Source organism: Melopsittacus undulatus, chromosome 3 (genome assembly GCF_012275295.1).
Source record: "Melopsittacus undulatus isolate bMelUnd1 chromosome 3, bMelUnd1.mat.Z, whole genome shotgun sequence".
NCBI classification, from domain to species: Eukaryota; Metazoa; Chordata; class Aves; order Psittaciformes; family Psittaculidae; genus Melopsittacus; species Melopsittacus undulatus.
The window spans coordinates 91,681,127-91,709,089 of NC_047529.1; the positions used below are offsets into that span (position 1 = coordinate 91,681,127).

The 27,963-nt window shown below is 36.3% G+C and overlaps 1 protein-coding gene across 1 annotated transcript in view; it reads left to right on the forward strand.

Moving 5' to 3' along the window:
- RYR2 (ryanodine receptor 2) overlaps positions 1 to 27,963 on the forward strand; it is a 363,651-nt gene that overhangs the window by 133,969 nt on the left and 201,719 nt on the right. Inside the window, exons 6-10 of the mRNA XM_034060766.1 lie at positions 5,231 to 5,305; positions 6,003 to 6,081; positions 7,521 to 7,633; positions 17,563 to 17,662; positions 19,844 to 19,940. Coding sequence (XP_033916657.1) covers positions 5,231 to 5,305; positions 6,003 to 6,081; positions 7,521 to 7,633; positions 17,563 to 17,662; positions 19,844 to 19,940 — 464 coding nt within the window. The remainder of the gene's footprint in view (positions 1 to 5,230; positions 5,306 to 6,002; positions 6,082 to 7,520; positions 7,634 to 17,562; positions 17,663 to 19,843; positions 19,941 to 27,963) is intronic.

Consider the following 27,963-nt stretch of genomic DNA (forward strand, 5'->3'; position numbering starts at 1 on the left):
ATTTCTGACTAGTAACAGCATAGTCCGGGACCTAAATATACTTTTACTCAAAATACATGGTAGTTGATTTTCTTTTTTTCCCCAAGCCAATACTTGTGATCAGGTTCACATTTCCTGTTTGGTTTCTCTTTCCAGTGGATCAAATCCACAATTTCAGAATGTAAGGATTGCTCTTGATTGGGAAATCTGAGAGCTCCAACATGAGGAGAGATCTGAGAAGGTTCGATTACTGGAGTAGCATGTGCTTTGTTTATATTTAATTCTTTAGGGCTTCTATAACTGGTGGGATGCTGTTTCCTGCTTAGTTAATTTTTGTGGTGGTGGTTTTTAATTTAAAAGGATTCAAAGCAGGTAATAGTAGGATATTCTGTGTTTAATTCTATACTTCTGCTTACACATTTAAACTAAGTGTTTAGATCTAGAAATATTATTAGAAAACTACAGAATGATGAAAAATAAATCCTGTAAGTGTAAGAAATAAACTGTGGAGCTTCATGAAACTTTGAACACACTCATAATGGAGAAAAAGACTTTGGCAGTAATATTTGCAAATATTTTTATGTAAGTATGGGTGTCCTCTATTAGACAAGATGTTGTCTCCAGCATCTCTTTTAAGTGTAAGATGGCCATCATTAGTGTGCTCCATTTAAATTTAAATGTAAAGTGGAACTACTCAGCTTAAAAGCTGCTGTTTTACTCCAGTGTACATATGAAAGTCATATTTGAACCATGAACATTATTTATTTGCCTGGGAAAAAAGCTGTGAAGAAAACCCGGGATTGTATTGCTTCTTTACTGTACAGCTTCTCACATGTTAAAAATCTTCAGTGCCATGAAAACAATTGTCTAGTATTTGGTTTAGAAGCCCATTCAGAGCAGTATTGAGTGGTCCTAAGTTCCATCTAGCCTATCTGGGCTGGTGTTTCATATGGCTGGGTCTGGAGCACAGAAGAAACAACAACTAAGCAGTTGGTTGCAATTAGGTCATAAGTAACTATTACTGTAAATTATATTAATTGCATTTTGGAAGGATTTACTATGATGTCTTGTAGCTTATTGTTTCACTTCTCAATTTTAATTTTTTTATTTTTTTTAAGTCCTTCAAAATGATACTTCCTTAAAATCTAGTCTTTGTACTGTTATTTTTCCTATAGCATATATCCCTAATTCCATTCTGCTGTTATGGGTCCATCATGAAATGAGTCTGGAAAAGCCATAACATCATTTTAAAAAACACACTGAGTGATATTGTAGAGAGTGTGCTTCAGTGTCTGTCTTCTTGTGACAAATTCCAGTATTTTTTAATTTCTTCCATAAGTGACTAGAATTGTCCAAATAGCCTAGTGCTAAATCCAATTGCTGTCAGGCTTTCTCAATCATTAGTTTTCTGACTAAGGACAATATTACAAAAGCTTTGCACAAAACACTGAAATAACTATACTGTATATGTACATGGCTTCACATATTTGTCTTTCTTTGGTACCTCCCTGAAGCTTATAGCTTTTTTAATTTTCAAATATTTGGGGATTGTGTAGATGCGTGAAGAAAAGTCAGCAAAGAAACTTTAGCATTTGCTTGCATGGAGTACTTGGTCTAAGAAATATTTTTCTCTGGTAGAAATAAGGCTGTTATCTTGAAAAGAATGCTAAGGTAATGGCTATTTTACTCAAATTTTCCTTGGATGCCATAGGTCCATTCAGTAGTCTCTAAAAATTTTGATCATGAGGCTTCCAGAAGCAGGAATGTCTCCAAAACCCTTGTTCAGTGTCACCATGATTAATTTCTTTCAGCTTGTCATGAATGGCCACAAGTGTAGCAATGCAGCCATAGCCACAGTGGTGGGTTGAGTGGTACTGTCTGCGCTAATGTCAGCTAAATACTTGTTTAAATCTGTCAGGTGATTGCTTGTCTGTACATATGACAGTTGTGTTCATAAAAAAATCACATAAAACCAGATATAAATGACTTGTTGGGTCATGTGTAACATACCTTATGGCAGGATTGGTATTCACAGTAAAATATTATATGTTTTTGTTCAGTCTATATTATAAATATTCCAGGTTATTTTACTATATAGTTTGTAGGATGAAAATGTTAAGGTTTTTTTTGTCATTCTTATCCTGTTAAGAAAACAAACTAAAAAAAAATTTCCCCATTCTAACTTACTTTCCTTCTTTTTATTTCAACATAATGCTTTACATTAAATTAAGCAGCTCAGATCTTACTAGTCTGTTCTCATTGCCTGGTCTAACAATGCATTGAACATGAAAGCAGTTTATGTGTTTTGAAAGCTAATTTCTTCAGCTCCAATTGTTGTATTCAAAATTGCCTTTGCTTCATCAATGGCTTTTGGGTAATGAGCTGACTCCAAGTTAATCACAAATCTCTGGGTATTATGGATTGAATTAGTCAGGATTGTGGCTTCCAAGAATTCCTACTTACAGAGTCTTCTGAAATATTGCTTGAATATTACTAGAAACTTGACGAAACTTCAGTGGCACATCTCATCTTTGAATCTTGCAACTTTGCCATAGAGGTCTGATTGTTAACTTTTGGGTTTTTTTTTTAAATGTGGAAAAGTTTTATTTTTCTGCAACATTCTAGGTAGGAATGGATTATTTTGAAAAATCAAAGGCTCTTTCAGTAGACAGTTGTGGCCCAGCAGCTACTTATTATGCAGCTTCCAGCATAAAGATAAATGCTGAGTATTTATTTAGGAAATGAGCCTTTAACATATAAAATTAACTTATAGGTGTGTATATATCCTGGAACACAAGCTCCAAAATGGAAATACCAACTTTCTCATCTAGCCTCTCTTGTTTTTTCTGTTTCAAATGTTCATTTTCCCTCCATGTGGATGCCTTGATTATAATTTTCTCTTAGAAACCTTTAAGTGGAAAATACTTGAAATGTTTTTTGCAACTCTGTATCTGTCTAAGAAACAGCAACCTTGCATGTATTTTTTAATGGGCAAAATAGTTTAGGGTAAAAAGAATTACTTTAATTCTCTTGAGAAAAAAAAAATCTAAAAAATCACTGCCTGATTTGTTATACAAATGATTGAAAAATTTGTTGAGCCCACCTTTCTCCTGTTTGTCTACAAATGGGCATTTAACAAAATAGATGCTAGACAGACAAGTCTATAAGGCCAAAATGAGGGAAAGATAACACAGCTGTGATTTTGGTGATCACACTATTCCTCTAATCTTTTGTACAACAGGCAACTGAATCTATATGTTAGGTACCAAATTTATGGCTAGTAACCCAGAATAATTTTGATAAAAATACCAGTGGGATTTCAAACTTTTGCCCATACTCGGGACTTTGTGGGTTGGGTACCTATGGCTGCTGTTAATAAAGCTTCTGGGCAAATCTGAAATGTTGGTAAGGCAGTATGTTCAGAGCAGGTTGTCCCCTCTTCCCCAGTGTGATGAGCAGCAGACATTCAGTATTTATCTTGGGCACAATGGTCCTGACATTATAAAATCTGTCATTTTTCCCTTGTGCCTTTGGAAAAAGTGATGATATTAATGGTAGCACTAAGCTAAGTCTTCATGTCTTACTGTCAAGACTGTGTCTGTGGCAGGCCATGACTTTTATTCTGTCTTAATAAAAAGTCATGTCACTCAGTCTTACAGAGAGATTATGGAATGTGCCTCCTTGAGCTTTGACTGCCATGCAGTTAGTTCAAACTCAAAATATACCATGTGTCCATCAGGATGCTCTCTTCTTAATAAGAATAAAAGCCAGATTCTTGGCAGCTTCTTGAAAGTGCTATTATTTTTTTTCACCACATATTCCTTGTTTTTTAATGGCCCAAATAACTCAAAGATCAACAACTATTATGCTAGTGGATATAAGTAAGGACAACCAGCAAATGAGGGGCAATAATTGTGTGTTGCCATCATAGTAATTCAGTTAAATTGATTTTCAGCACTGAAATGAAGCTGCCAGAGAGATAACATAGTATGATTGTTTCCAATTTATTCTGTAATGAATCTGATGTTGCAGTCAAACAGAAGGTCAGTCTACTGTGATAAAAGAAAGTGTGTAAATGCTGGATATAGGAGATTAAATGAGGGGACCTATCTGAAAGAATGATGCTGCTTATGGACTTGTCACATTTATAGACTCAAAAATATGTCTTTATCGATACTGCTTGAAGAGTGTGATGTACATTGAGTTATATCAGATGTTTTGTCAGAGGAATATGGACTTATGCTCTTGACAGTGTCTTGTCAGACAGTCTCTGATCCTGACCGGTGTCATTCAGCTACATCTCAGTCTAATGGATTCCTAAATGTTCAGCAGAAGTTGAAGGGTTGTTCGTGCTTTAATAAAATGTATTTTTTCATGAGTGGTTAAGCTGATTATAGGTAAGTAGAAACTGTAATAAAAATATTGTGGAAAAAATGGTTGCGGTTTCTTGGGATAAAAGTGAATTTTATCACTTTAATTTTATTTCATTAAAGATTTATGCTGCATTTCTCAAGAGGAACATTTACTTGGGCATGATTTCTGAATTTTCAGAACCCCCAAATCCTGTTGGGTTATTTTGGATATCTTTGAGCACTTCCCTGGCCTAGCAGATAGACAATTATGTCTGGTAGCATTTCAAAACTGTGAGGCAAGCAGTCTGGAGGTTGATGATCTTCAGTGTAGTTGATATATCATTAATATTTTCTGGTATAACAGGGACAGTATTCCAGAAGCTCATGCAGCATACCCTCTTTGTAGAAACATTATCATTTGGAGGGAAAATGGGTGAATATGGAGAGATTTAACAGTACATGAAAATGTAGAGGGTAGTGTGATGCATCAAAGCTTCTCTTTAGCGACCTCCTGCTTTCAGCCCAAGGAAGAGGGATTCTAGAATATTTTATACCAAATAAATGATGTGCAAAGTACAGCATTTTCCTCATTAGTGAACTGAGCACTTCTAATAGAAAAACTCTAATAGAAAAGTAGCTTCTAGATTTGGCTGTCCAAATTCTACCTTAGATCTATCCCAAAGACTTAAAAGGTCATTATATTAGGAGGCAATCAAAACTAGAGAACACCTTCATAAAGCTGCCTTCTTGAACTAATCCCTGAATAGCATTTTATCAGGAAATCAACTCTCTCACAGAATGTCGAGAGACTGATGAGGATTTCTTTTTTATTTTTTTTCTTTCTCAAAGGCCCCATTTTAATACAACATACCAGTATATCACTTCTCTTTATCTTTCAGTCTGCACAAGGTGGTGGCCATAGAACGCTACTCTACGGGCATGCAATCTTGCTGCGCCATTCCTACAGTGGCATGGTATGTAACAAGAGTTGACAGCAGCAGTGATTTTTTATTTGTATGAAAGTTATGTTTGAAAGTGCCCAGACTATTGCCATTTACTGATATCTGGAGACTTACTCACGTTGAAGAATTATTTTACCCATGATTAAGGGAAAACTTTGTGAAAGGTAAATGCTTGGAAGTACGAAACCAAGCTGCTCATATCTGAACGAATGCCGAAATGTAAATCTGGCTCCATAATGAATTGTGTTTTGAATGGATGATGTCTTGTTTCTTTTCCCTTGGATGTTGCATGTTGCATAAGCTGTGACTGAATCCACAGCTGGCATCTGGCTGGCAACCTAGACATATGTTGAAGACTAAGTGGAAAAGGAAATTCCTTCCTGCATATATTTTGGACAGAAGCCTTACTCTTCAGTTCCTTGATGAATTATATGGGATTCAACCTCCTCAATTACAAGTGAGGTTTCATGGAGCTGAAATTCGGTGTAACCAGCTCCTTTATTTCCACTCTTACCATGTTATTTTAAAACATGTATTGTTGTCAAGTCTCCTTGAGTGCCATTCACAGGCATATATACCCTCGATAGTAACTAGTGGGGACAATGAAAGAATAGTGAATCCTGTATTAGTAGGCTGGTGGCTTTTTTGTATTTCACTGCATTATCAGAATTAAGCAGAACTAGTGATGCATGCTTTTTTATTTTGATAGTATCTATGCTGCCTCTCTACATCTCGATCATCAATGGATAAGCTGGCATTTGATGTAGGATTGCAAGAGGACACAACAGGTAAATACTAGTTTAAAAGCCTATGTAATGAAGAATACTTTCAGTCTAAAAATCAGAAGATACCTATAAATACGTATAAATCATGTGAAAATGAAGACTATTTTAAGGATTAAATCAAAACAATATTTCCATGTTTTGCACATTATATTTACATTTTCTAATAGATTATGCAATTTTTTTTTCTGTAAGATATATTGATGCTTAAGGTCAACATCGTACATTTATGTTTAAGTAAAGGACTGAAGTTAATTATTGTAGAAGGGTTCCACTAAATTTTTTTTAAACTTTATTTTAAACAAATTATGTTTATATTTATTTTTAAATATTTTAAATATTCTATTTAAGTTTTGGAATTGCTGGTGACTTGGGTTTATTTTATTTTTAAGGCTGATGTAGCTTTTTACAATGACATCAGTTTGGCATAATTGTTTAATATGAAATAATAAAATTGATTGTTTTTAAAGCCTTTCTCTATCTAGGAGTAGTAACAATAATAACAGCAACAATTGAACAGTTCCAAAAGCAGAGAGCTTTTTCCTGAAAAGCATGCTTGTCATTCAGCAAACCAAGGTTTATCATAGGAACAGAATCTGTGAGTTTAGTACTTAGAAATATTCTGGGTAATTAGAGACAGAGAAGTGGAAAAACATAATTGAATTTGGATTTATGAAATCTTTCAAATATTACTTTAAGCAATATTGTAGTGTTGCCCAAGGAAGTTGTGAATGCTCTATCCCTGATGGTGTTCAAGGCTGGGTTGGACAGAGCCTTGGGTGACATGGTTTAGTGTGAGGTGTCCCTTCCAATGACAGGGGTGTTGGAACTTGATAATCTTAAGGTCCTTTCCAGCCCTAACTATTCCAATGTTCTGTGATTCTCTGCTTATTTTTATTCCCCCTTAGTGATGGGTAACTCCACTTCTTTGTCCTAATTCTTGGTGGAATTTTCTTTGGCACCGTTTTCATAACGTAGAATGAAGATTACAAGGAAGCTCTTCAGCAACAGGAAGTTGGATCAGGTTGTGTAGAGAACAGAGTGCTGCCTTCTTACCTTACTCGGAATCACTGTTCCAGAGTTCTTGCTGCTTTCTGTATATGTATATTAAAACCAGATGAGTTTCTGACAAGGTGGAGCAGTTATTGAAAACACCTGGACGCTTGCTTTACCCTGCTGAAAACTGGACCAGAATTTCAGGGCCGAGATAAATGTGAAAATAATCATAGAATCATAGAATCATAGAATAGTTAGGATTGGAAAGGACCTCAAGATCATCTAGTTCCAACCCCAATGCCATGGGCAGGGACACCTCACACTAAACCATATCACCCAAGGCTTCATTCAACCTGGCCTTGAACACTGCCAGGGATGGAGAAAATAATGGCAATAATGAACATTTTCTTTTTAATTTCTTTCTCTGCTATTACTCAATAATCATACAGGTGAGGCATGCTGGTGGACCATCCATCCTGCTTCCAAGCAACGATCAGAAGGTGAAAAAGTGCGTGTTGGAGATGATCTTATTTTAGTCAGTGTCTCTTCAGAAAGATACTTGGTAAGTTCTGTAAAAGTGTCTGTACCATGCTTCCACAGAGGAAGAAGTTAATAGAAGTGTTATATTATAGTGTGGTTTAAATTTCCACAAAATGTAGCTTAGGGTGTTTAAACTGGTATTTGATACCATTTTGCAAGACGAGACTATGAAGGTCTGGCAAATGTGCCATTGATATGTGTGACTAAACTGATTTGTGTTCATTTCAGTAGTGGAAGTTGAAAAATTAACTATTGAAAAAAAAAAGAAAGTATAGAAAAATAAAATCAGTCCAAACTGCATAAGTGAGGCATTCAGAGTCCCTGTGAGTGTTCTGCAGTTAACAGCAGTGTCATATATGAATTAAAGCTTAAAGCCAAAATTTTGGAATGTTTAACTTGAGTGCATAGCATTCTGTGGGACTTAAAATGTCCATATTTTCTTAGGATTTTGTACAATGTAATACAGAGGGCTGTGGAAATGTTGTAATTAAATAATGAAATATAATTCAGTATTTTAAAACTTTCTGTGGTAGCTGCTTTTTTTACCTCTTGTTTAACTAACTTCCTCATGGAAGTGTCTCCCATTTGTTCTGTCATTAAACACTTCAGCACTTTAAGATAAATTTCTTTTTGTATTCTTGGTATTGCAAACCCCTGAACTATTATATCTGGAAAAAAAAAAAGGATGACAATAAGATGAAAATCAGTCTGCTGGAAGCTTCAATAAAATCAGCCCTGGTGATATGGTAAAATGTTGGTTCTCAAGGCTGTTGTATGTACTTTTATGCAGCAAGAGGCATAATGCTGATTGCAGAGACTGATTTTTCTCAGCACATGGTGTTAATGCATGTACTGCATCTTCCATTCAAAGTATCAATATACTAAAAATAAATTATATTCTCAGCATAGAGAGAAATGATGCTCGTGATATTTTAATCTCTGTATTATAGTCTTAAAATAGTCTAGAGCTAGATTTTAATGAATAGTTAGTAAACCTCTTTCAGTTACACAGCTCTGGTTTGATATGAAGAAGGAGCAAGGATTCAAGAAATTAATTTTGCTGTTACATGCACTCACTGCCCTGTTTTTATGAACAGATGCTTTTCCAGACTAAATTAAGAGTTGGTGAACTACATGGATTCACAATCTTAAAATTATTTGGTTTTTTTCCCTACCTACTCAGTATTTGTATTAACACTGTAAATAAAGCAATAATACTTGTATAAAAATTCAAACAGGGTGAGGAGTTCCTCAGATGGATCCCTTGACAGAGGGTTAGGTTTATGAACATTGTGTACTCTAGGGTTAAAACCTCAGGAAAAAACTAAGTTTTCTGTCAAACATTCTATGTCAATATGCTGTTAGGAGTAAGGTTGGATTGTCATCTTTTTATAGTGCAATATTGCTTTATGTTTTCAGGCAACTTGCTAATTCTTTCCAAATTAAGACAAATAGGTTAACAATCCTGAGGCAAAGATGTACATGTGAAAATAACAGATGAATAGAGTTCGTTCACAGGGCATGTTTTTTTTCAAAATGTAGTCAGATCTTAATTTGATTTGTATAATAGAAGGGGTGAGCAGATCTACATCAGCTCCAGAAGTCTTGCAGTTGTCTGACTGTAGCTTAATTGCTTAGTTGGCTTTTTTCCCCCACTGACTTTGTGGCTTTATGATCTCAAGGTAGTCAGTAGATTAGTGTTTAGACATAATTTGGTTGACAGCCACTATTAAATATTAAGAAAATTTCAGAACTTTCCTGTAGTTCTCATTCCCCACTTTTCATTAAAAAAGATTATGGAAAAACTGACTTTATTTTTTTTTTTTGCCTGAATCTTTTTAATTGCGGTGATTCAGTTCTAAACTGATAGGAAGATTTAGTGTTAAAATTGTGAGCTAAGGATCCAGAGAGGTGGATTTTGGTTGTTTGTTGAAGCACAGCAGCCTCCCTGGGCAAGTCATCAGTTGCTCTGACTTTCATTATCTTTACCTGTACAGTGGGATTCTGGATTTCTGGGGGAAAGCACTTACATAATTGCTTGTGGCATTATACAACACGAAAGCTGCAATTGCCAGATCCTTCAGAGGGGAAACTTGGCTCTGCTGAAGCCTGTTAGCACAGAATGAAAAGATGTTCTGCTATAAATATTGCAACCATCTTAAGTTCAAGCCAGAGTTGCTCTATTTTCTTTCTTGAGGCAGTGCAGCCTGATGAACAAATATTTCCACCATGTTTCCCCATCTTGTACATAATAATATGTACCCCTGCACTGATATTTACCTCCACCTATTGTTAATTAAGTACCAGGATTGCTTTCAAAATTACCAATTACCAATAATTTAGAAATTCAATTTATTATCATTTCTTTCAAATTGATAAAGCCTCTGGATAGCTTAGTCTTTTAAATGTAAATCATGAAGAATCCCAGACGTGAAGTTGAAATACAAAATGAAAATAAAACTGAAAATTAGTATCAGTGTTATTCTGGCTAAGGAGACAGGAAAGAGGAAAAATCCCCCAACTTTGAATCTACAGTGCACAGATTTCTCTAATGCAGCAAATTCTGCACTGCTATATATATATACACAGTTGCTGTCCTGACTGTAATGATGATCTGCAGCTGCATTATGCAAATCTGTGAATAAGCCTTAAGGTTTACTTCTTTGACTTAAATGACTTTTTTTTTTCAGTTTTAAAAGCTAAAATTCTCTAATTGGAATATCCTTTGAAGTGCAAGGTTTTCTTGAAGATTTTTATCATTAGTAACTGATAATAAACAGTTAACAATGATGGCAGAGTTCCTTTTCAAAAACTCAGATACTTGAGGCAGCTTCTAAGTATTTGTAGCATTTGCTGGTATAATAGTACCAGGAAGCACCAGAGTGTGTGATTTGTTTATTTAACTCTCCCCTCCCCTTTAATTTTTCTTTTTTTCCTAAGGTATAAAAGTCAGAATTCTGAACTTCCATGGAAGAAAGCAATCATTTATTTTTTGCCAAAAAAGAAAGAGTGAAAAAGTTTTTTATTAAAATAACTTGAGTATGCCTCAAGAAACCTGAAATTAGTGGAACCAAAGTAGTACTGAGCTGCTGTTACACTTACGACTATAACATGGTTCCCACGGAGTCTTTGCGCAGTTTCAAGTGTTACTGTGGAGGCTGGTAGAACTTATCAGTGATTAAGGTTTTTAAGCTGCTCTGCCTCATAAAGTACTCTGAGTTCTTAGAATCACGTGCTTGTAATGTGAAAAAATATATATATATATATTTTTTTTTTTTCAGTCTGAGGTGTTTGTTTTTTTCTTTTAGTTCATCCAGAGCAGGTCAGGTGTCACTGAGCTAGATGACAGGGAAGACAGAAAGGTTTTGTATCACTAAGAAAATTCATCACGTGTTTCTGAAAATGTTGAGCATCACACGCTTTGTAACAAACACAGAAAATTAAGAGTGCTCTTGATATCACAGGTGTGCTTGTTTCTAACAAAAAAAGAAAAAAAGAAAGGAAAGGAAAAACCAATTTAAGGTCTCCCTTTAAGAGACTTAAGGCTAAGTTTAAATTTAGTCAGGAAACATTCTCCTGAAAAAAATGCAGCTTGGTCATGCCCAGGGAAGTTTTTGGAATGTTCTTTTAGTAGTTAAAAGTCTAATGACTCTGTCTATTTTGGATAAGCTAGGCCTCTTACACCTCCTGAATGTTAATGAATAGTTTAAACTCTCTACAGGCTATAATTAAATAAACCCCAGCCCTGGTGGAACCGCATGTTCCTTATAATAGGTGGTTCAAGGGTGGGATGAAGGCAGGCACTGTATTGACAGCTGAGAACTTAGTGTTTTGTGCTGCTGGTGATCAGCTGTCATTTCAGATATGTGGAGGAGGAAGCTGTGAGAAAATAGGAGGAACAAAAGGCAGGTGATGTAGCAGACACAGGGGCCTGGATCTGATTTGGGAAGGAAGGAGACTGAGTGGGACTCGATGACTGGCTAGAAAGATTGGCAGCTGAAAGCAGGCAGACAGGCAGTAAGGGACTAACAATCACCTGGGACAAGAAGCTAGTGAGAAAGGAGGAGTGGGCACCTCATGGTTAAAGGTTTGTTAGAAATTTTGGGCAGAAAATGCGTGCTGTTTTGGCAAGGAGCATTGATCGAACCACCAGTGGAGTGGGACTGGGAATGAAGGACGGGAGTGGGCTGGCTGGAGAGAACCAATCTGCCAGGCAAAGGTCCAGAGAGGGTAAAGTCTGGGCCAAGAAACGAGAAAAGAATTGAAGGGTGGGAATTGTGGTGAGTTTCTGGAAATAAGTCTAATGCTGGCTGATATGGGAAGGAATAAGTTGAGCAAGAAAAAAGCCAGAAGACCACTCTGAGGCTTTGTAGGTCTGAGGAGAACTTTCTAAAGCAGGACGTGGTCCTAAATCTGGGTAAGAAGGCAGGCTGTAACCATGTTGGGAACCTGGATTGGCTGGATGAGAGAGATGGGACAGGGATAATGATTTGGAGAGGAAAACAGTGGGAGAGGTATGGAGCAATAAGGCTAGATAACTGCTAGCAGCAACTATCTAGGCAACCTATTGTATTAAGGCATACCAGTCAATGCTGTTATACTGATAGCACAGTCCTGTTGGTGATTTTGTTAATGTAGGTGGCAGATGACTACAAAGTAGTTTGAAAGTTTCCTTCTCTACCCGTGGTTCATGTGGGTGTCAGTATGATGTCACCTACTCTTAGCTTTAGGAGAGGAAAGGTGCCCTTTTATTTCAACCAAGGAAAATTACTTATAAATTATACCACAAAAATAATTTTCATTTTGAAAATATCAAGCCCAATGCAAAAATTATGGCATTGATATATTTTTATGAGATCTCTTAAACATACAGTCACAGTAGCTTTTTATGGAATGCTGTCTCAGTGCTGATAAATGTTCAATGGATGTGTCAGGTGTGAGGAGCAGAGAGGCTGTAGAATGAAGCAACTTTGAAGATGAAATTTCAAGCTAGGAATTGCAGGTGAAGGATCATTGTATGATGCTTAGTTAATTATTTTCCTGGTGAATTAGATTTTGTGCCAGATTCTGCTGTGGAATTTGCTGAGCAGATTTTTTTTTATACCAGGCTCATTTTCAAGAGGTCACTAACTCTTGATCCTTTCTCTGGACTATTCCTTACATGAACTGTGGCTCTGAGGTTTCCTGCTAGAGATGCTCAGTCTTGATACATGCAACCGAGGTGAATGAAAGATGCGTTTTGCACATTAAATTGCATATGATACAGTCTACAATGGGAATTAAAAAGGTCCTTGTCACCTCAACTCGGGCATCCTAGGTTAATGAAGATTCCTTAGTGTAATCTTATGTACCACCATTCTTCACTGGAAAATGGGCTATAACGCTTCTCCTTTGGGATTTTGAGAAAATGAATTTGTTAATTGTGTTTTGTGAAATGCTGTAATTGTTGGTAGCAAGAGAAAAGCTTATGAGAAAATTAATAATCCTCTTTCAAAGCTTTGAAGAATTGACTGTATTGAATAAAGCATGAGGCTGCAGACTGAAGATTGATGAGAAAAGCAAGCACTGCGCAGCTATTCATGCATTGAACTCCTTTATCCTGTATATACAATGAGGCAGCACTTGTGGAAAAAAATTGTGCAGGATCATGCCCCTGAAGACTGTAATATGATGTATTCACCAGAAGCAATTCTTTTTCCATATGCTACTTTGTCATTTCCTAACTTTTAATGCTTGCTTCTGTAAAATTAACATTTTGTTAATGAAAGCTCATGCGTCTAATCAAACTAAATGATAATCACGTGAAAGCATAGTAGCTGATTTGCTCAGGCTTTTTGTGCTTATAGAACAGAAAGAAAGCTAATATAGTGAGGGGGAATGAAGACTACCCTTCTCTACCCCCTGTGGGATGGATCCTCACTCTTTCCTGACATGCATCTGCAATTACCTGCTGTCAGCTATGCAACAATGGACTAGGTGATCCTTAATAGCTAACTTGTAATGGTAATATTGGGGTATCTGTGGGTTTTAGCTACTACTCTTCCTTTGCTGATGGCATTTGTGCTGAGATTGCTTAGTTTAGTGCTGACAGTTCTCTTAATCAATGGAAAAATTCTCATTGCTTGTGGATTTGCTGGCCAACTGCTTAAACCATTTCAGAGGAATGCAAAGGAAGATTTTATAGAGCTTGAAACCTATCTGAAATTTCCTGGACTCTACCTACTTTGTGTCAAAACTTAGATAATAACTTTTTATTTTGCAGTTGTAAGTTTACCAATATTTATTCAGACCTTTTCGAAGTATTTAAGGGCATTTCAATGAATATAGACATATTGCCACTTCTAGACATAAACACAAAAAAAGATATAAAACTTTACACAGATGCAGTTACTATTTTGAGTTCTTTTCAACGCCTTCCTTCCTTGTGACTGAATATTTTCACTTATTTTGACAGTGTCAATATGATACTCAGTGTTACAGAATACTTTTCACTGACTCAGGTAATAAATTTTAATAGAAATTATACCTGCTACATAGAAATATAGCAAATGGTTCTAGAGACAGTACATCTAGTTTAACCTTTGGATTTTTGCTAAAGGTTACTAATTCATCTTTTTTTTCTGATGTAAAATGTTTTCCTTTTCCTAATTAATAAAAAAACGAAGAAAAGAGAGGGAGTATAGGTTGGGTTTTGTTTGCTTGGTTTTTTTGTGTGATTTGTTTTGTTTTGCTATATACAGGTACATTCTCTTTTACTTCTAATCCAGGGCAGAAATACCTGCAGTGTCAGCATCTTCCAGTTTTGTTTTGCCTGTTCTCAGACTAACAAAGGAAAAGTAGAGAGGTGTATGAAGTGTTCCCTCTCACTCTGTATGCGTTCTCATTTGTGTATCTGTGGCGGGAATGGTCTTGGACCATCTCAGAGGTTGTGGGATCATTGAGGATAGGTGTCTGTGTGGTTTGAAACTGCTTCTCTGTCCTGGTCCTTGTAGAAATTTTAAGACAGAGAGAAAGGGGAAATAGCAAGGGCTGTCAGAATCTCAGTGTACAGAAAAGAAGTAGATTGATTTGGATCTGTAGCTTCCATCTCTGTACTAGATGGTACTAATTTTTGAAGGAGTGTGATTGATGATGCTTTGGATGCTGCTTTTGTGTGCAGTACGTAAGCATTCTGGGAAGCGTTGTGCTTTGTACGCATTTCTCAAAATGTAGCAGAACCTAAGCCCTCTGTATTATTTTTTTCTTTTGCTAGTCTTGTTAGTTGGAATGGCCTGAAATTAAAGGCAGAGACATCATAATATAAAGTGCAGGTGGAAGCAGACACTGCTAGGTAAGGTGTTAGTATTGACACACCTTAGCCAAGAGAAAGTCTGAAGCAAAGTTTTCCTTTCTTTATGTTTTTCTTCTGCAAACATGCATGTTTTGGAGAACAGAAGCTTTGATGCAGCTTGACTGGAATTTAAAATGCATCATCTAGGCATTCACAGTTATTGCAAATGCAGCTTTGCTGCTGCAATCAAAACTGAAGTGTTCTCATGGAAATTGCCATCTGATTCTTTAGCTCTTCAGTAAGCTTGAATACAGTGGTTTTTTTTAAAAACCTAGGAACAGAGATGTGTGACTTCTCTGAAGAGCAGTACTGAGTTTATAACATGACAGTGAATTCAGCTGGGAAACCTCTATTATTCTGGGAAATTTGAGTCTTGAAATTTATGCTGAGGAAGCAACCTATAGTAGTGTTAACTACTCTAAGAAGCAGACTGTAATGTTAACCTGTATTCATAAATGACCATCATTTAATTCTGAAAAGTGGTTAAGGACCTATGGCAGGTTAAATGCTGATTTAGGAGATCATTGGTCTATTAATGTGGAAGAAAAATCTAGCTTTTTTGGCTGAGCTTGGACACCAGTGCAGAAAAGCTGATATTTGGGTGAGATACAAAGCTGAAGGACCTGCCTGTAATAGTGAAGACCCATGCTAGGATTAGGACAGCAGGATTCCTGACCACAACATGTTTCTGTTTTGCACATATTGCTGCATGCCTGAAAAGATAGGTATGTGGTCCTTGTTGGTAATAGCAACCTGCTACTTCTGTCAGATGCTATGCCAGCTAGCAAAGATCTGGTTATGGAGGTTTGAAGCAGGTAGCAGGTACGGAAACTACCACACAGTGTGAGTGTCAGGTCCACATTCTCAACAGTGTGTTGTGGAATTAGTTCCATTTTGATAGTTTTATTGTGCCGAAAGTACAATAGGTAGCTTCACCTAAATTATAGAGAGGCAGCAGATTTCTTTAAAACATTGAGATTGTGAAGTATAACACTGAAAAATTAGGCAATGCTAGGATTAAGACTGGCATCTTTAATCTGCTGGGATTTTTCTAACCATCTGATGTAATTTAATCCTTGAATATCCATTGACAGGGCACTTTCTCTACATTGTCAAAGGTTCATTTTATTGTTTGCTATGGATTGATGATTGAGGGGACAAACACCGTAGCTTATCTAATTGTAAATGTCAGGACTCCTGCCTTCAATTGTAAATTGAATGATGCAGCAAGCAATTGAGGGAACTGAAGGAAAGGAGAATTGCATAGACACAATCTTGATTTCTCTGCTGTGGTGGTCATGTGTTGTGTTAGGTCATTCAAATCATACTTCCTAGAGGTGTCATTCTCTGGTGAGTCAGCTTGAGACATCTGGGTTATAATGAGAGCTACAGCTGGAGTCAAATGGATAAACATCGCAGGTGCTTTGAAGTGAGATGCCAGCAACATGTTTTTGTTCCTGTCTATAATATGGAATGTTAATTCAGTTGGTATCATTGTGTGTGAAGTAAGAGCATTAACACGTAAAAAGCACAGTTACAAGAAGTACTTTGTTGATGGCAGATCAAAGTGGCAGAGGATTTAGCCTTTTAGGAAGATCCTCTTCTGCCTACTCTGATGTGTTTTCCTTAAAAAGTAACACTTCGTTTTACTGCACTGGTTGAATTGCTTATTGTCTGGAATCTGTAGTGATCTCAGAGGAAACCTGACAAAACTAAGGCACACAGAACAGGAATGGGCCTGGAGATGTGCTTTGGATTGTTGTTTCTCTCCTGATCTGCTGTTGACTAAGCTATGTAACTGCAGAAAGGGAAAGTAAGAAGTGAGGTAGTGGTTCATTCATTGAACATCCGTGTTCCATGTGCTGAATGACACTGGTGTGGAGGAGACATGGCTTTGTGAAATATCTTATTTCTATGTCACTGTCTTAAGGGGAGCCTTCTAAATTAGGCACTATTTGTTTGTACTGCTGTACGGCTAGATGATGTGCAGGCAGGAAGACAGAACAACTCTACATATGTCATTGGGAATCTACCCCTTTCTGACCTCCATTGTCATTTTTGTCTTTTGCATAGTTAATAATTTTACCCAGAAGGTTTTCATGTTGATCTCAAGATACAGAAACTGAGACCAATGCTAGCAATATATAAACGCTGTTACTGTCCATTAGTTTAAAATAAAATTTTGATAAAAGTGTCTGAATGCTACTGCACTTGGAAACTCTCTTAAGTGCCTTACAAGGTCAGTTACTGGATTACGTGATTACTTTGATCTGATGGTGGCTTTAAGAAACCAGTAGCCCAAAAGAAATAATTGTGGTAAGTTACACTTGAAATCCAAATAAATGTTTCAATATTCAAACTCTGTGGAAAACTCCATTGTGTACAGAAAGAACACCACTAGTGTAAGAACCGTGCTACATGTAATAATCAGTGCTTCAGAGTATTTGCTGTGGTCTAAGACCCCCAAACAGCTGATGGTTCTGCCTGACTTTGTGTTTACTTATGTAGTCAGCAGGAACAATTTAGGTATGAAACAAATGAGAATATTTTATACTATTTTTGTATACTGCAATGAGATCTTTAATTAACCCCAGATAAAAACCTTTCTTTCATGGTTTCAGCATCTCTCTTACGGCAATGGTAGTTTACATGTTGATGCAGCCTTCCAGCAGACACTCTGGAGTGTAGCACCAATCAGTTCAGGAAGTGAAGCTGCCCAAGGTAAGGTCAACTTGACTTTAATTATTGAAAGACTGATTGTAAATGAAATATCTGCAAAATCTGATTATTCTGTCAAGTGTGGGAGTGGGTTTCTGTTATGTAGATGTTAAATCTAATAAATAAAAGAATTACACTGATGTTTTTTTTACATATTTTTTTCTAAATACTGAGCAGCTCATTCAAATCTCATTTTGCTACAGGTACAATAACATTCATAACATTTCTTTTAATGGCTTTTGGTCATTGTTTAAAATATTATCTCAGATTATTTTAAGTATGCGGTCATGGTTACAGGTAGTGCATTGCTTAAGTGTCCTAAAATTTATGGAAAAACCCTTCCTGTTGATGAGAGGAGAAAACTTTCTCTCCAACCTGTTGGTCCCTCCTATAAACTCAGTTCTCCTCGTCATCCCACTGCTGGCAGCAGTGGTGTAGCATTCACATTAATAATGTTAGTGCAGTTTATTAGCTGAAATCCAGGTTTGTTCTGTGCCACGTCTGTGTAGTTGGTGAACTTCAATAGTGAGACCTGCCTGTCTGGAAAGCAGAACTCCACAATGACAATGTCATGTTATACATTCATACCCACAGGAAATAGTGCGAAAATGGTGTAGAATGATTTTCGCAGCTGTGTGTTTCTGTGCATGTCTGCTTGTTCTTTGTTACTATGCCTTCCCATTTTCTCTTTCCTCAGGTATAGATGTTATCTTTCTTAGGCAGTATCTTTTCTAGAGAAGATCAGCTCTTTGGTGCCAGAAAGAGTTAGAGCAAAAGCCTTATTCTAGCAAAACTGGCAAATGTTCCTATGGTCAAAGTTGTTTTGTTATGAAGGGAGGATGACTCTGACAGTATATGAGACCTTACTGTATATGCCTCAGTAAAACTATCCAAATTAGAGAATTCCCTCAAAAAGTGGAAAGAGAAAAATAAAGTTAATTTTGTTAGTATCTGCAAAATGCTTTGTCATCTTCATAAACAAAACATTAAGAGGAATAACTACACTTGAATACTCTCTCTTAATCAAAACTTCCAATTAAAAACAGATTAGTAAGTGAAACAGTTTAATGAAACCACTTTATATGACAATAACAGATAAATAGTCTGTAAAATGAACTAGGACATTCAAGGGAGGTAGTTAAAAGAAAATAACCTTTTTGTTAAAACACTAAAGCTGAGGAATCATGTTACCACATCCTGCTCAAATGCAGATTTTGGCATTAGTTGATATTTCTAGCAACAAGGGAAGATGAGATTAGGAGGCAAACAAATGTTAACATTTAGTTTGTCAAACTGGAAAAATACCATTGAATTGCACTTAAAATCTACAAGTCTTAATATTACTAGATTATAATACAAAATTTGTAGGATGCGTGATACTGATGGAACAGCATCTGTTTTGTTTTTATCTTTACTGATTAGAATTATAGCCTTGTTTTCAGCTTCTGGCTTTAATGTCCTGGCCCTTCAGATATTGTGATGTTACATGTATGCTCTGTGCCTTAGTTTATGAACGCACATATCTGTATCTGTACACTGTACAGCCAGGTGCTTGGCTTTGAATCTGTGGGTGCAGTGGAGATCTAGACATTATAGGAGTTTGCCTTTGGAGTCCAAATAAATCATGATTGTAGGTTGGGAGTCTTAAGTCAAGCAGATTTTAAAGTGGATCTTCCCAGTTTTTCTTACAGGAAACTCCCAGAAACATTAAAAGGATTTTCAAGTTAACATTAGCTAAATCAGTCTTTGTGTTGTTACTACATGAACTGAAATGCTAAACTTAAATCAAAAGTCAGCAGGTAAAACAGAAGAGTCCTCCATTTCTGCTGTAATCTGTGAGGGAAGTATCTCTCACAGAGATACTGCTCACTTGTTTCTGCTGGATCAGCCTTTTTCTGAGTAGTCCTAACACTAGAATCCTCTGTCTGTGTCTCTCTCCTAACCCACCCTTTCCTGCTTGCTGACTTGGAGCTTTTTTCACTTGACAGTATTCAGCTGGCTCCCCACGGTACAAGATAGCCTCCCCTTCTTCTGGCTGTCTTTTAAAAGTAAGATAAAATACCAACAGAAAAAAAAACCCAAACAAAAACCCCACAAAAAAGGGTAGTATTTATTACAGTTTGAACTATAGTTTTGTGCTGCTGTGCTCAGACAAATGCACTTGATTTTCTCCCTTTATTCAAGGTTATCTGATAGGAGGGGATGTTTTGAGATTATTGCATGGTCACATGGATGAATGTTTGACAGTCCCTTCGGGTGAACATGGAGAAGAACAAAGAAGGTAGGTTTCTAGCTTATAATAGAATAATAATGAATGTTGCTGAATCAGTATTAAATGTCACTAATTAATACTACAGATTTTTGAAAGACCCTGTTATAGAATGTATACCTCATAATGAGTAATTTTGTTGAGATGAACTTCGGATATGAGAGTCTTGCATTTTCATTTTAGTATTGCTCAAGTCTGATTTCACTTTCCAGGTGTAAAAGCAGTAGTGATTTTTGACAACTTACTGTCATCTCTACTAACTTACAAACATTATGAATGAAATGGGTTGCTTTCTTTAGTGTTGTTTTTTTTCTGTAATCACAACAAATTCCTCAGGACAGGATATGTTAAGAATACTTCCCATTCCTTCAAGGCTGCTGGTCTGGGTATTTATCTGAAGTGTACCTGTCATGGTAGTCTAGGAATTAAAGTATGGTTATTTTTTTGACTAAAAGAATCCTAGAATGGAAGTAGAGAAGTGATGACAGCTCAGTATGGAGTTAACCAATAAATCCAATTGGTGAAATGACTGGCACTGAAAATGACATGTCTCTGTGGAGTAATTATATGGATGAATCAAAGTCCTGTTTATTAGCTCTAATAAAATATACCGTAAGCTGCTTTTCAATAAGGCAGTGTCATATGATTTATTCCATCCTTCAGTATGAAGACTGCTGAACGATAATGTTGATTTTGGGATATTTTGTTTAATGCAGCATATTGGGGAGCTTCATTTCCATGACAAAAAATAGGCTATTCATACATTTCCAAATTAGTTTTCTTGGTTTGCAAATAGAAACGATTTTTTTAAATTTTATTCTTATTTGTAAAGATAAGAGCAAGACATTGGAAACTCTCAAAAAATATAGCAAAAATATTCTATGAATTTTTAAATATTAATGATAAAAACTTGGGTTTTCTTATACAGCTGCTAACCAATTCTTCCTGGCTAATTCTGTTTTTTAGACAAGGAAATAATTTTAAACACAGAAGATACTTCAAAATGCTGAAAGTTAAAATGTGATCGGTTGGTGTTTTAATTTTAGTTACTATGTGATAGATCCATTACAGCTTGAAGTTTTTTGCTGCTATTATTATCCTTGCGCTTAAAATGATTAATTAAAAGATTAGGTGACACATAATAGAATTCTATAGTGTTTGCTCTTACTTCAGTCTAAATCCTGCAAAATTTCTTTTAAAAACTGCAGTTGCAGTGTAATTCCAGATTTATAGGATATCAGGCACTTCAGTAATGAATGCTTAAGAACACACTACAAATCTCTTCAACAAGGCTATCATTACGTATAAACCACAACGGAGTGTGAATTTGCAAGTCAAGAAAACAATATTTTCTTCTGCTTGTGCATTTACATGATGCATCTTTTTGTCCTATAGCATTTGAAGAATAGGGTTCGTTTCTTAAGCTGCAGGACAGTGCTATAAACAGAACAGATCCTTATTTTTCTTTCTACACTGCCTACATTTTCCCTAATCAGTCTGGTGCCCCCCAAAAAACAAAGCAAGTAGACAAGAAATGGTGCCTATATAGTTGTTTTCCTATTTTCTGTATAGGTGTAATTGCTTTGTACCCTTAACTTCCTTCTCTTAAATTATTAGTGCATTCAGTTGTTGCTTAAAGCCTTTATAATTTCATCTCTTATTAGGACTCTTGCTTACTTGCTCATTCAAAATAATATCTAAAAGGACAGTTTGTGGGTCCTTTCAGTTTTCAGTATGTATGCATACCTTGTTTTGATGGGTGGCTTTTAACTGCTGGTAGGAATATATTAAAAAGTAGGGGTAATTTTGGCAAGTAAAAAATTGTAACATAAATTAGTATATCTTTCATTTAAGTTCTGTAACTTTTGCACATATGACATAGTAAAGTACGATGTATTTAGAGTATAATTCCATATTATCCTTTCATTGCCTTTTGAAATAGTCTGGTGATGGTTTATCGTGGTTGCGCTTGGTTAGCTTTGTACCAGTATGTGCCTGAAGAACAGCTCTGCTCTGCAGAATGGCAGCATAATGGAACACTGAGAAGTTCCATCTCTGTTGTGACTCAGTTATTTCTCTATCTCATTTTTATTTTTCTGCAAAGGCCTTCTCTTTACGCTTTTTTTGGTTTGTTTTGTTTTTTGAAAAAAATAGAGGATCAGACAGACCTAAAATAACAGTTCAATTCTATAATGTCACCTGGTATCTAATCCTGGGAAGAAACCTCCTAGGCAGTTTCTGAAAATAACTGCTGTTTTTCTCTATTCTTAGAGCATTGGTACAGTTACATAAATTTGAGTATAAAAGTGTTTCAAAGATTACCAGAAGTCCAAAATAAAACACGTTCTCAATCTGTTTATACTCTTGTGGAGCAGCATTTAGCACAGTGGAGGCCTATGAACAGTGACAATGCAGATACTGTGTTCATGATTACAGTGCCTAGCAAAGCTTTCTCCAGAGCAAGGTCGTCCATATCTGCACTGGAAGAGGCCTAGTATAGGGGGCAGAAACAGTCATAGAAAATGACTATTTCTGTGTTTCACTTCTATTTTTTCTGAATATATACTCCATTTCCTTGCTTAATTATTGAGCTTGCGTGTCCAGCTTTTGGTTGTTAAACTGTGCTATTGTGATCACTAGAAAGTAGGGAGGAATCATTATTGAAGAAGGGCTTTGTTATTGAGTGATGAGATGTAATTGCACAATGAGGAGTCTTGTGAATTTAATAATATCAAAGGAATGAATAAAGTTATTCTAATTTTGGTAGAAGTTGGCGTTTAGAGCAAGTGTACATTGAAATGCCTCTGTGAAATTATTTACCATTATTTTAATCCTTTAATTAAAAAATTTTGCAAGAAATGTTCATAATAAATGCAGATTGTGCAGCAAAGATTTTTAAAATATTACAATAAACAAGCTGATATTTTCCCCATCACAATTGAATTAGTCAGCACCCCCTATTTTTACTGTTCAATTAAGAGGAATTTATTGCATTTTTTGATGTTGTATTATGTGTGTCATTTTTTATTTTCTTGTAAAAATGTCAACTAATTATTAATACAGTACTCTGCATGACTGTAGAATTTTGGATTACTTTGTGCGGGTGTTTTTTTCTGTGGGGGTGGTTTTCTTTGTTTATTTTTCATTTTTGCTACTTAGAAGTACCCAAAACCTAATGGCAGATAGCAGTGGAATATGTAATCAAAATTATTTGATTAGGTTGTGATGCTTGCATTTTATTATAGCCCATCACATTCATACTCTTTTAGAAGTTAAAGTGCACACAGGAGTAGGGCTGTGCCTATTCATAGTTCCCAGTGCAGAAGGGGACCATGAATGTTCTCATTGCAACTAATCTGCATTTTGTCTTGCAGTATGTAAAGTGAGGACTGCAGTTGAATTTGGACCCTTCAAAAATACATTGTTACAGAAAGACATTAACTTGTGAGAGAGTTAAGTGCTCCTGGCATTTGCAAAGTATCACTTGATGTGGGTATCCTGGGTTAAGCTGTAACAGTCATTTTTCTCCTTCTTAGTAGCTGGTGCAGTGCTCTGTTTTGGACTTTAGTCTGATAACAACCGTGATAACACATTGATGTTTTTAGTTGTTGCTAAGTAATGTTTACTCCAATCAAGGACTTCTCAGTCTCATGCTCTGCCATTGAGGAGGGGCATAGGAAGCCGGGACGGAGCAGACATAGAACACCTGACCCAAACTAGCCAAAGGGGTGTTCCATACCACAGCATGTCATGCCCAGTATAAATTAGGGGGAGTTACCCAGAAGTCCCAGATTGCTGCTCTGGTTCTGCTGGGTATCAGTCAGCAGGTGGTGAACAATTGTATTGTGCATCACTTGTGCTTATTGTTTTCTTTTCCTTTTCCCCTTTGTCCTGGGTTAGTTTTATATTTTCTCCCCTTGCTATTTCTCTTATTATTATTGGTGGTAACGGTAGTGGTTTTGTGTTATAACTTAGTTACTGGACTGTTCTGTTCTTAGCTCGTGGGTTTTACATTCTTTCAATTCTCCTCCTGACCCTCTGGGAGAAGGAGGAGGGCAGAAGAGAGGGAAGTGAGCAAATGGCAGCATGGTTCTGAGTTACTGTCTGGGCTTAAACCACGGCAATGTAACAGACTACCAGTTTCTCAAAACATCCAATGAGAATAGGCCTTCATAAGGAGATATGTATGTGTAGCCTAATTTCAGAGGCAGTTTTGTCATTTCTGCATTTGAAAGTTTCTTTGGGTTAAACATATTACATTAAGCCTTTTGTAATTTATATTGAACACTTCATATTAGTCTCAGAAATGAATATACAGAGTTTTAAAGTGTTAAAAATCAAAATCTATATGACAGCCAATCACAGCTCATTTTTCACTTTCCTTTCAATGCCATTCTCTTAAGATGGGTAAAATATACCTCTTGATATGGTGAGTGTGAAGGATTGTTTATGACTAAAATGTGAACTGAGGAAGTTTTCAGCCAGCATAAATCAGTAACCTTTCCTCCGTGGCTAAAACAACCTGGGAGCCTTGAAGAGTAATGGTTGTGCTTTTAGAAATTCGAAAAAGTCTGTTAGAGCTCTTCAGTGGTTGATTTTTCAAGTTAGAAACAGAACAGCCTTGACTGTCATTGAAGGAAGTGAAATAATTTCTTTAACTTGAACTTTGCTATCTTATTAGTTCATTTGTGTATAGTCCAGGTACAATATTGTTATGTCATTTATGCCATATTTGTGGCGCCCTGATTCATTCCAACTTACTGAGTTTTACTCCAGTATTTTCTTGCTCTGGTACTTAGGATTTACAGGTTCTTGAACCAAAACTACTTCAGCAGTATGGAAACACTGTCACTTAATGTAATTTATTTTAACCTCATTTAATGTTTGTAGTCAGTGAATTTCACTGAAATGATTACCCTCTCTGCTGAACAATAACAAGATGAATTCAGTAATGATGCTCCAGGGATTTTGGTACATGGTAATCTATTTTAAAGCTGTGTAATTAATTCATTATTGTAATGGAAGATGAGAGATTCAGATATCAAGCTTTCTTTTTGATGTTTACTTTCACTTTGCCTTGTCATCTCAGATCCATCTCAGAAAGTGGAGGAGAATGCTGGGAACAAGCCAGGGAGAGCACCATTAAGTAATAACCTGTGGGCCTGCACTCCTGGTGCAATCTGTGGTGCTGGAATGACAGTCCCTGGCCCTGTAGGACAAATTTAACATACAGTCATAGTCAGACAGAAAACTAATAAACTAGATTAAGGTTTACAGTAAAGATGAACTGAAATTCTCAAAGGTCCTGAATTCCTTATAGATACTTTAATTTGAAATAAAAATGGTTATATCATTAATCCATTGATGTAGAATATGCAAATAAACTGCTTTGGAAAGAATAGGGGGAAAAAAAAGAAAAGCAAGGGATTAGTGCTATGGGTATAGTTCAGAAGGTACAAGGTATCCCAGGCTTTCTAGAAGACTCATTGTAGCTCTTGTCCTCTCTTTTTTAGCTGTTACTTTGAATTTCCTCATGCATTTACGTTACTTACAGTTTCATAATAAGGTTTTGTAATGTGCATTTTTTCACTGCTTGGGATCCTTGATCTCTAGCCCTCTATTCCCCAGTGGAGGACTCTCTTTCTCAGTCTCCCTCCACATTGCTGTCACTTAGTTTTTAGCTGAAGCTTTGCTGGTGCCTTTTTGACTTTTGTCCCTGAAGTGCTATTACTGTCTGTCTGCCTTCACTCTCTCTGCTGCTCCTGTACCCATTTGTCATGGTTTAAGCCCAGCCGGTAACTCAGAACCATGTAGCCACTTGTTCACTCCTGCCCTTCCCCCCCACTTCTTCCTTCCCCTGTTCCCAGAGGGATCGGGAGGAGAATGGAAAGAATCTAGCCCTAGAAGGGCTAGAATCATTTACATGAAAATAAGAGAGAATCACAGGATCCTTTTTATTTCCTTGGGTAAACAAATTGCACATTTTTATTTAGGAATTCTTAATTTCAATCTCTTTCCCATTTTCTCATTTTATGTGAGTGATAGCTTCACTTTTAAAGAACAGGGAAAGGACATAGTGGATAGACAGTGACATAAAATAAACTAATTTGCCCATGGGAAGCCATTATTTTAAGTTTGTAACTGGAAGTTTTTTAGATGTTTAAAATTACACTGATCCAACTGGTACGTGTAATCCAAAGCTAGCTTTAGAAGAGTTCTCAGACTGAGATACTGGTATCAGGGTTTCCACTGTGAGAAAGAACTTCATCCCTGAAAAGTAACAAGGTAACAACAATGAAATGTTCAGATAGATTTAAGCTTTTGTTTCAACCTTATTTCTCAGATTATATACAGTGGCTTGTAAAACACAGAATAAAATGAAGAGTCTAAATTTTGTATTATGTGAGTGAAGAATTCCAAATGCACTTTTGTCAGTGAAGTTCATATTGAAATAAATAGCGATGTAATCAGAATGTTTTGACTTTAAAAAAAGAAAAACAACAACAGCCTCCCCACAAACATACCCTGTCTTGTCCCCAGCTGAAACAGACCAACCAGGGTGACATCTGATTTATTATTGCTTAGATGTTACAAGACAAACCCAGTCTATTAGTTGTAGAACAAAAACTTGAACAAATGCCTGGAGAGTGCCTGAACAGAGAAGCAGCTGAATGCAAGATTGTTTACCATTTTTCTTTTATTATACTACTGAAGGCCAATTTCAAGATTGACTTTGAATTTTGTTCCCTTCTGTGAGAGAGATATGAGAGAGTTGCTAATACCTGTCAGTTGCTCCTGGCACCACAACCATTGCAACACATGACTAAGACAATACGTGGAGAAAATACTGGATATAAGATCATGGAGAAGATTTTATACATATTTATTATGCACCTATAACTTCTTGGTACATGAAGCATGTGCCAGAATTTCTATTTATATATATGTCATGAATATTCAGTGTGATTGGTTCTGTAATTGTAGTGAGAAATATTTATTTTGTGTTTCGACTCATTTTTCCCCCCCATATAATTTGTAATTCTTTTGCAATATCTGAGTGTGTTTATTTCCTTAATACTTTCTAGCCTATTCCAAGATGAATTTTAACACATCTGTAGTTTAATGTATGGTTAGAAGTACTGAGAAGTAGATTCTAATTCACTATTTATTCTGGTTTTGAACAATCTCTTTCAATGCCTGGTTTTCCTCTGTGTTAAGCCTTCAGTCCCTCTGTATTATAGCCATAGGAGGGATTTGAAAGCTAAAGCCTAGTAAGTACTAAGTACCTGATTCCTAAACTGTGGTCCTCAAGAACTGCTTCTAACAAACAATGGCCTACAATTTCAGTATTAATAGTCCCTAAAGTTATGCCTCTGGCTGTTTTGGCAGTGCCCTATCTTGGCTGAAGATCACATTATCTACTCAGTCTGTAAGCTCTTCCAGGATCTGTAAAGCTAGGCCATTTTTCGGCAGTGTTCCCTGACATGCTTGGTCTGATAAGCATAGTGACAGAACTCCTTTGCATAAGTGACTTCTTTATTCGTTTTCCCAAAGCCAAGGCCTAAGTTAATAATTCTGGCAGTGTCTTAGGGCAGGAATCAGTCCAGAGAACAGCTGCTTAAATCTGGGGTGCTGGTGCTTAATGCTCACCACATTCCTCAGTGTTTATTTTGAAAAGAACCCAGGTTATCTACTCAGGGCTTTTGGTGACCATAAACCTAAACCATTTTGTGGACCCAATATAGATCATTTAACTGTCTATAGAATAATGGAGAATAAAATCTCTAAACCTCTTTTTATGCTTAATTGGCTTTTTTTAGAAGCACTTAGATTTCTAGCTATATGCAGGAACTAGAGGGGTCAGTACATATAAAAATTTGGAAATAGGAAGCTGTTAATATCTGACATGTGAATACTGTATCAGTGTGGTTGTGAAACTTTAGGTGCTATTATAATAAAATACAGTGCCAAATAAGCAGATTTCCATTATTATTTTAACAATATAAACTCTGAGAGAACACTGCCTTTCTTGTCA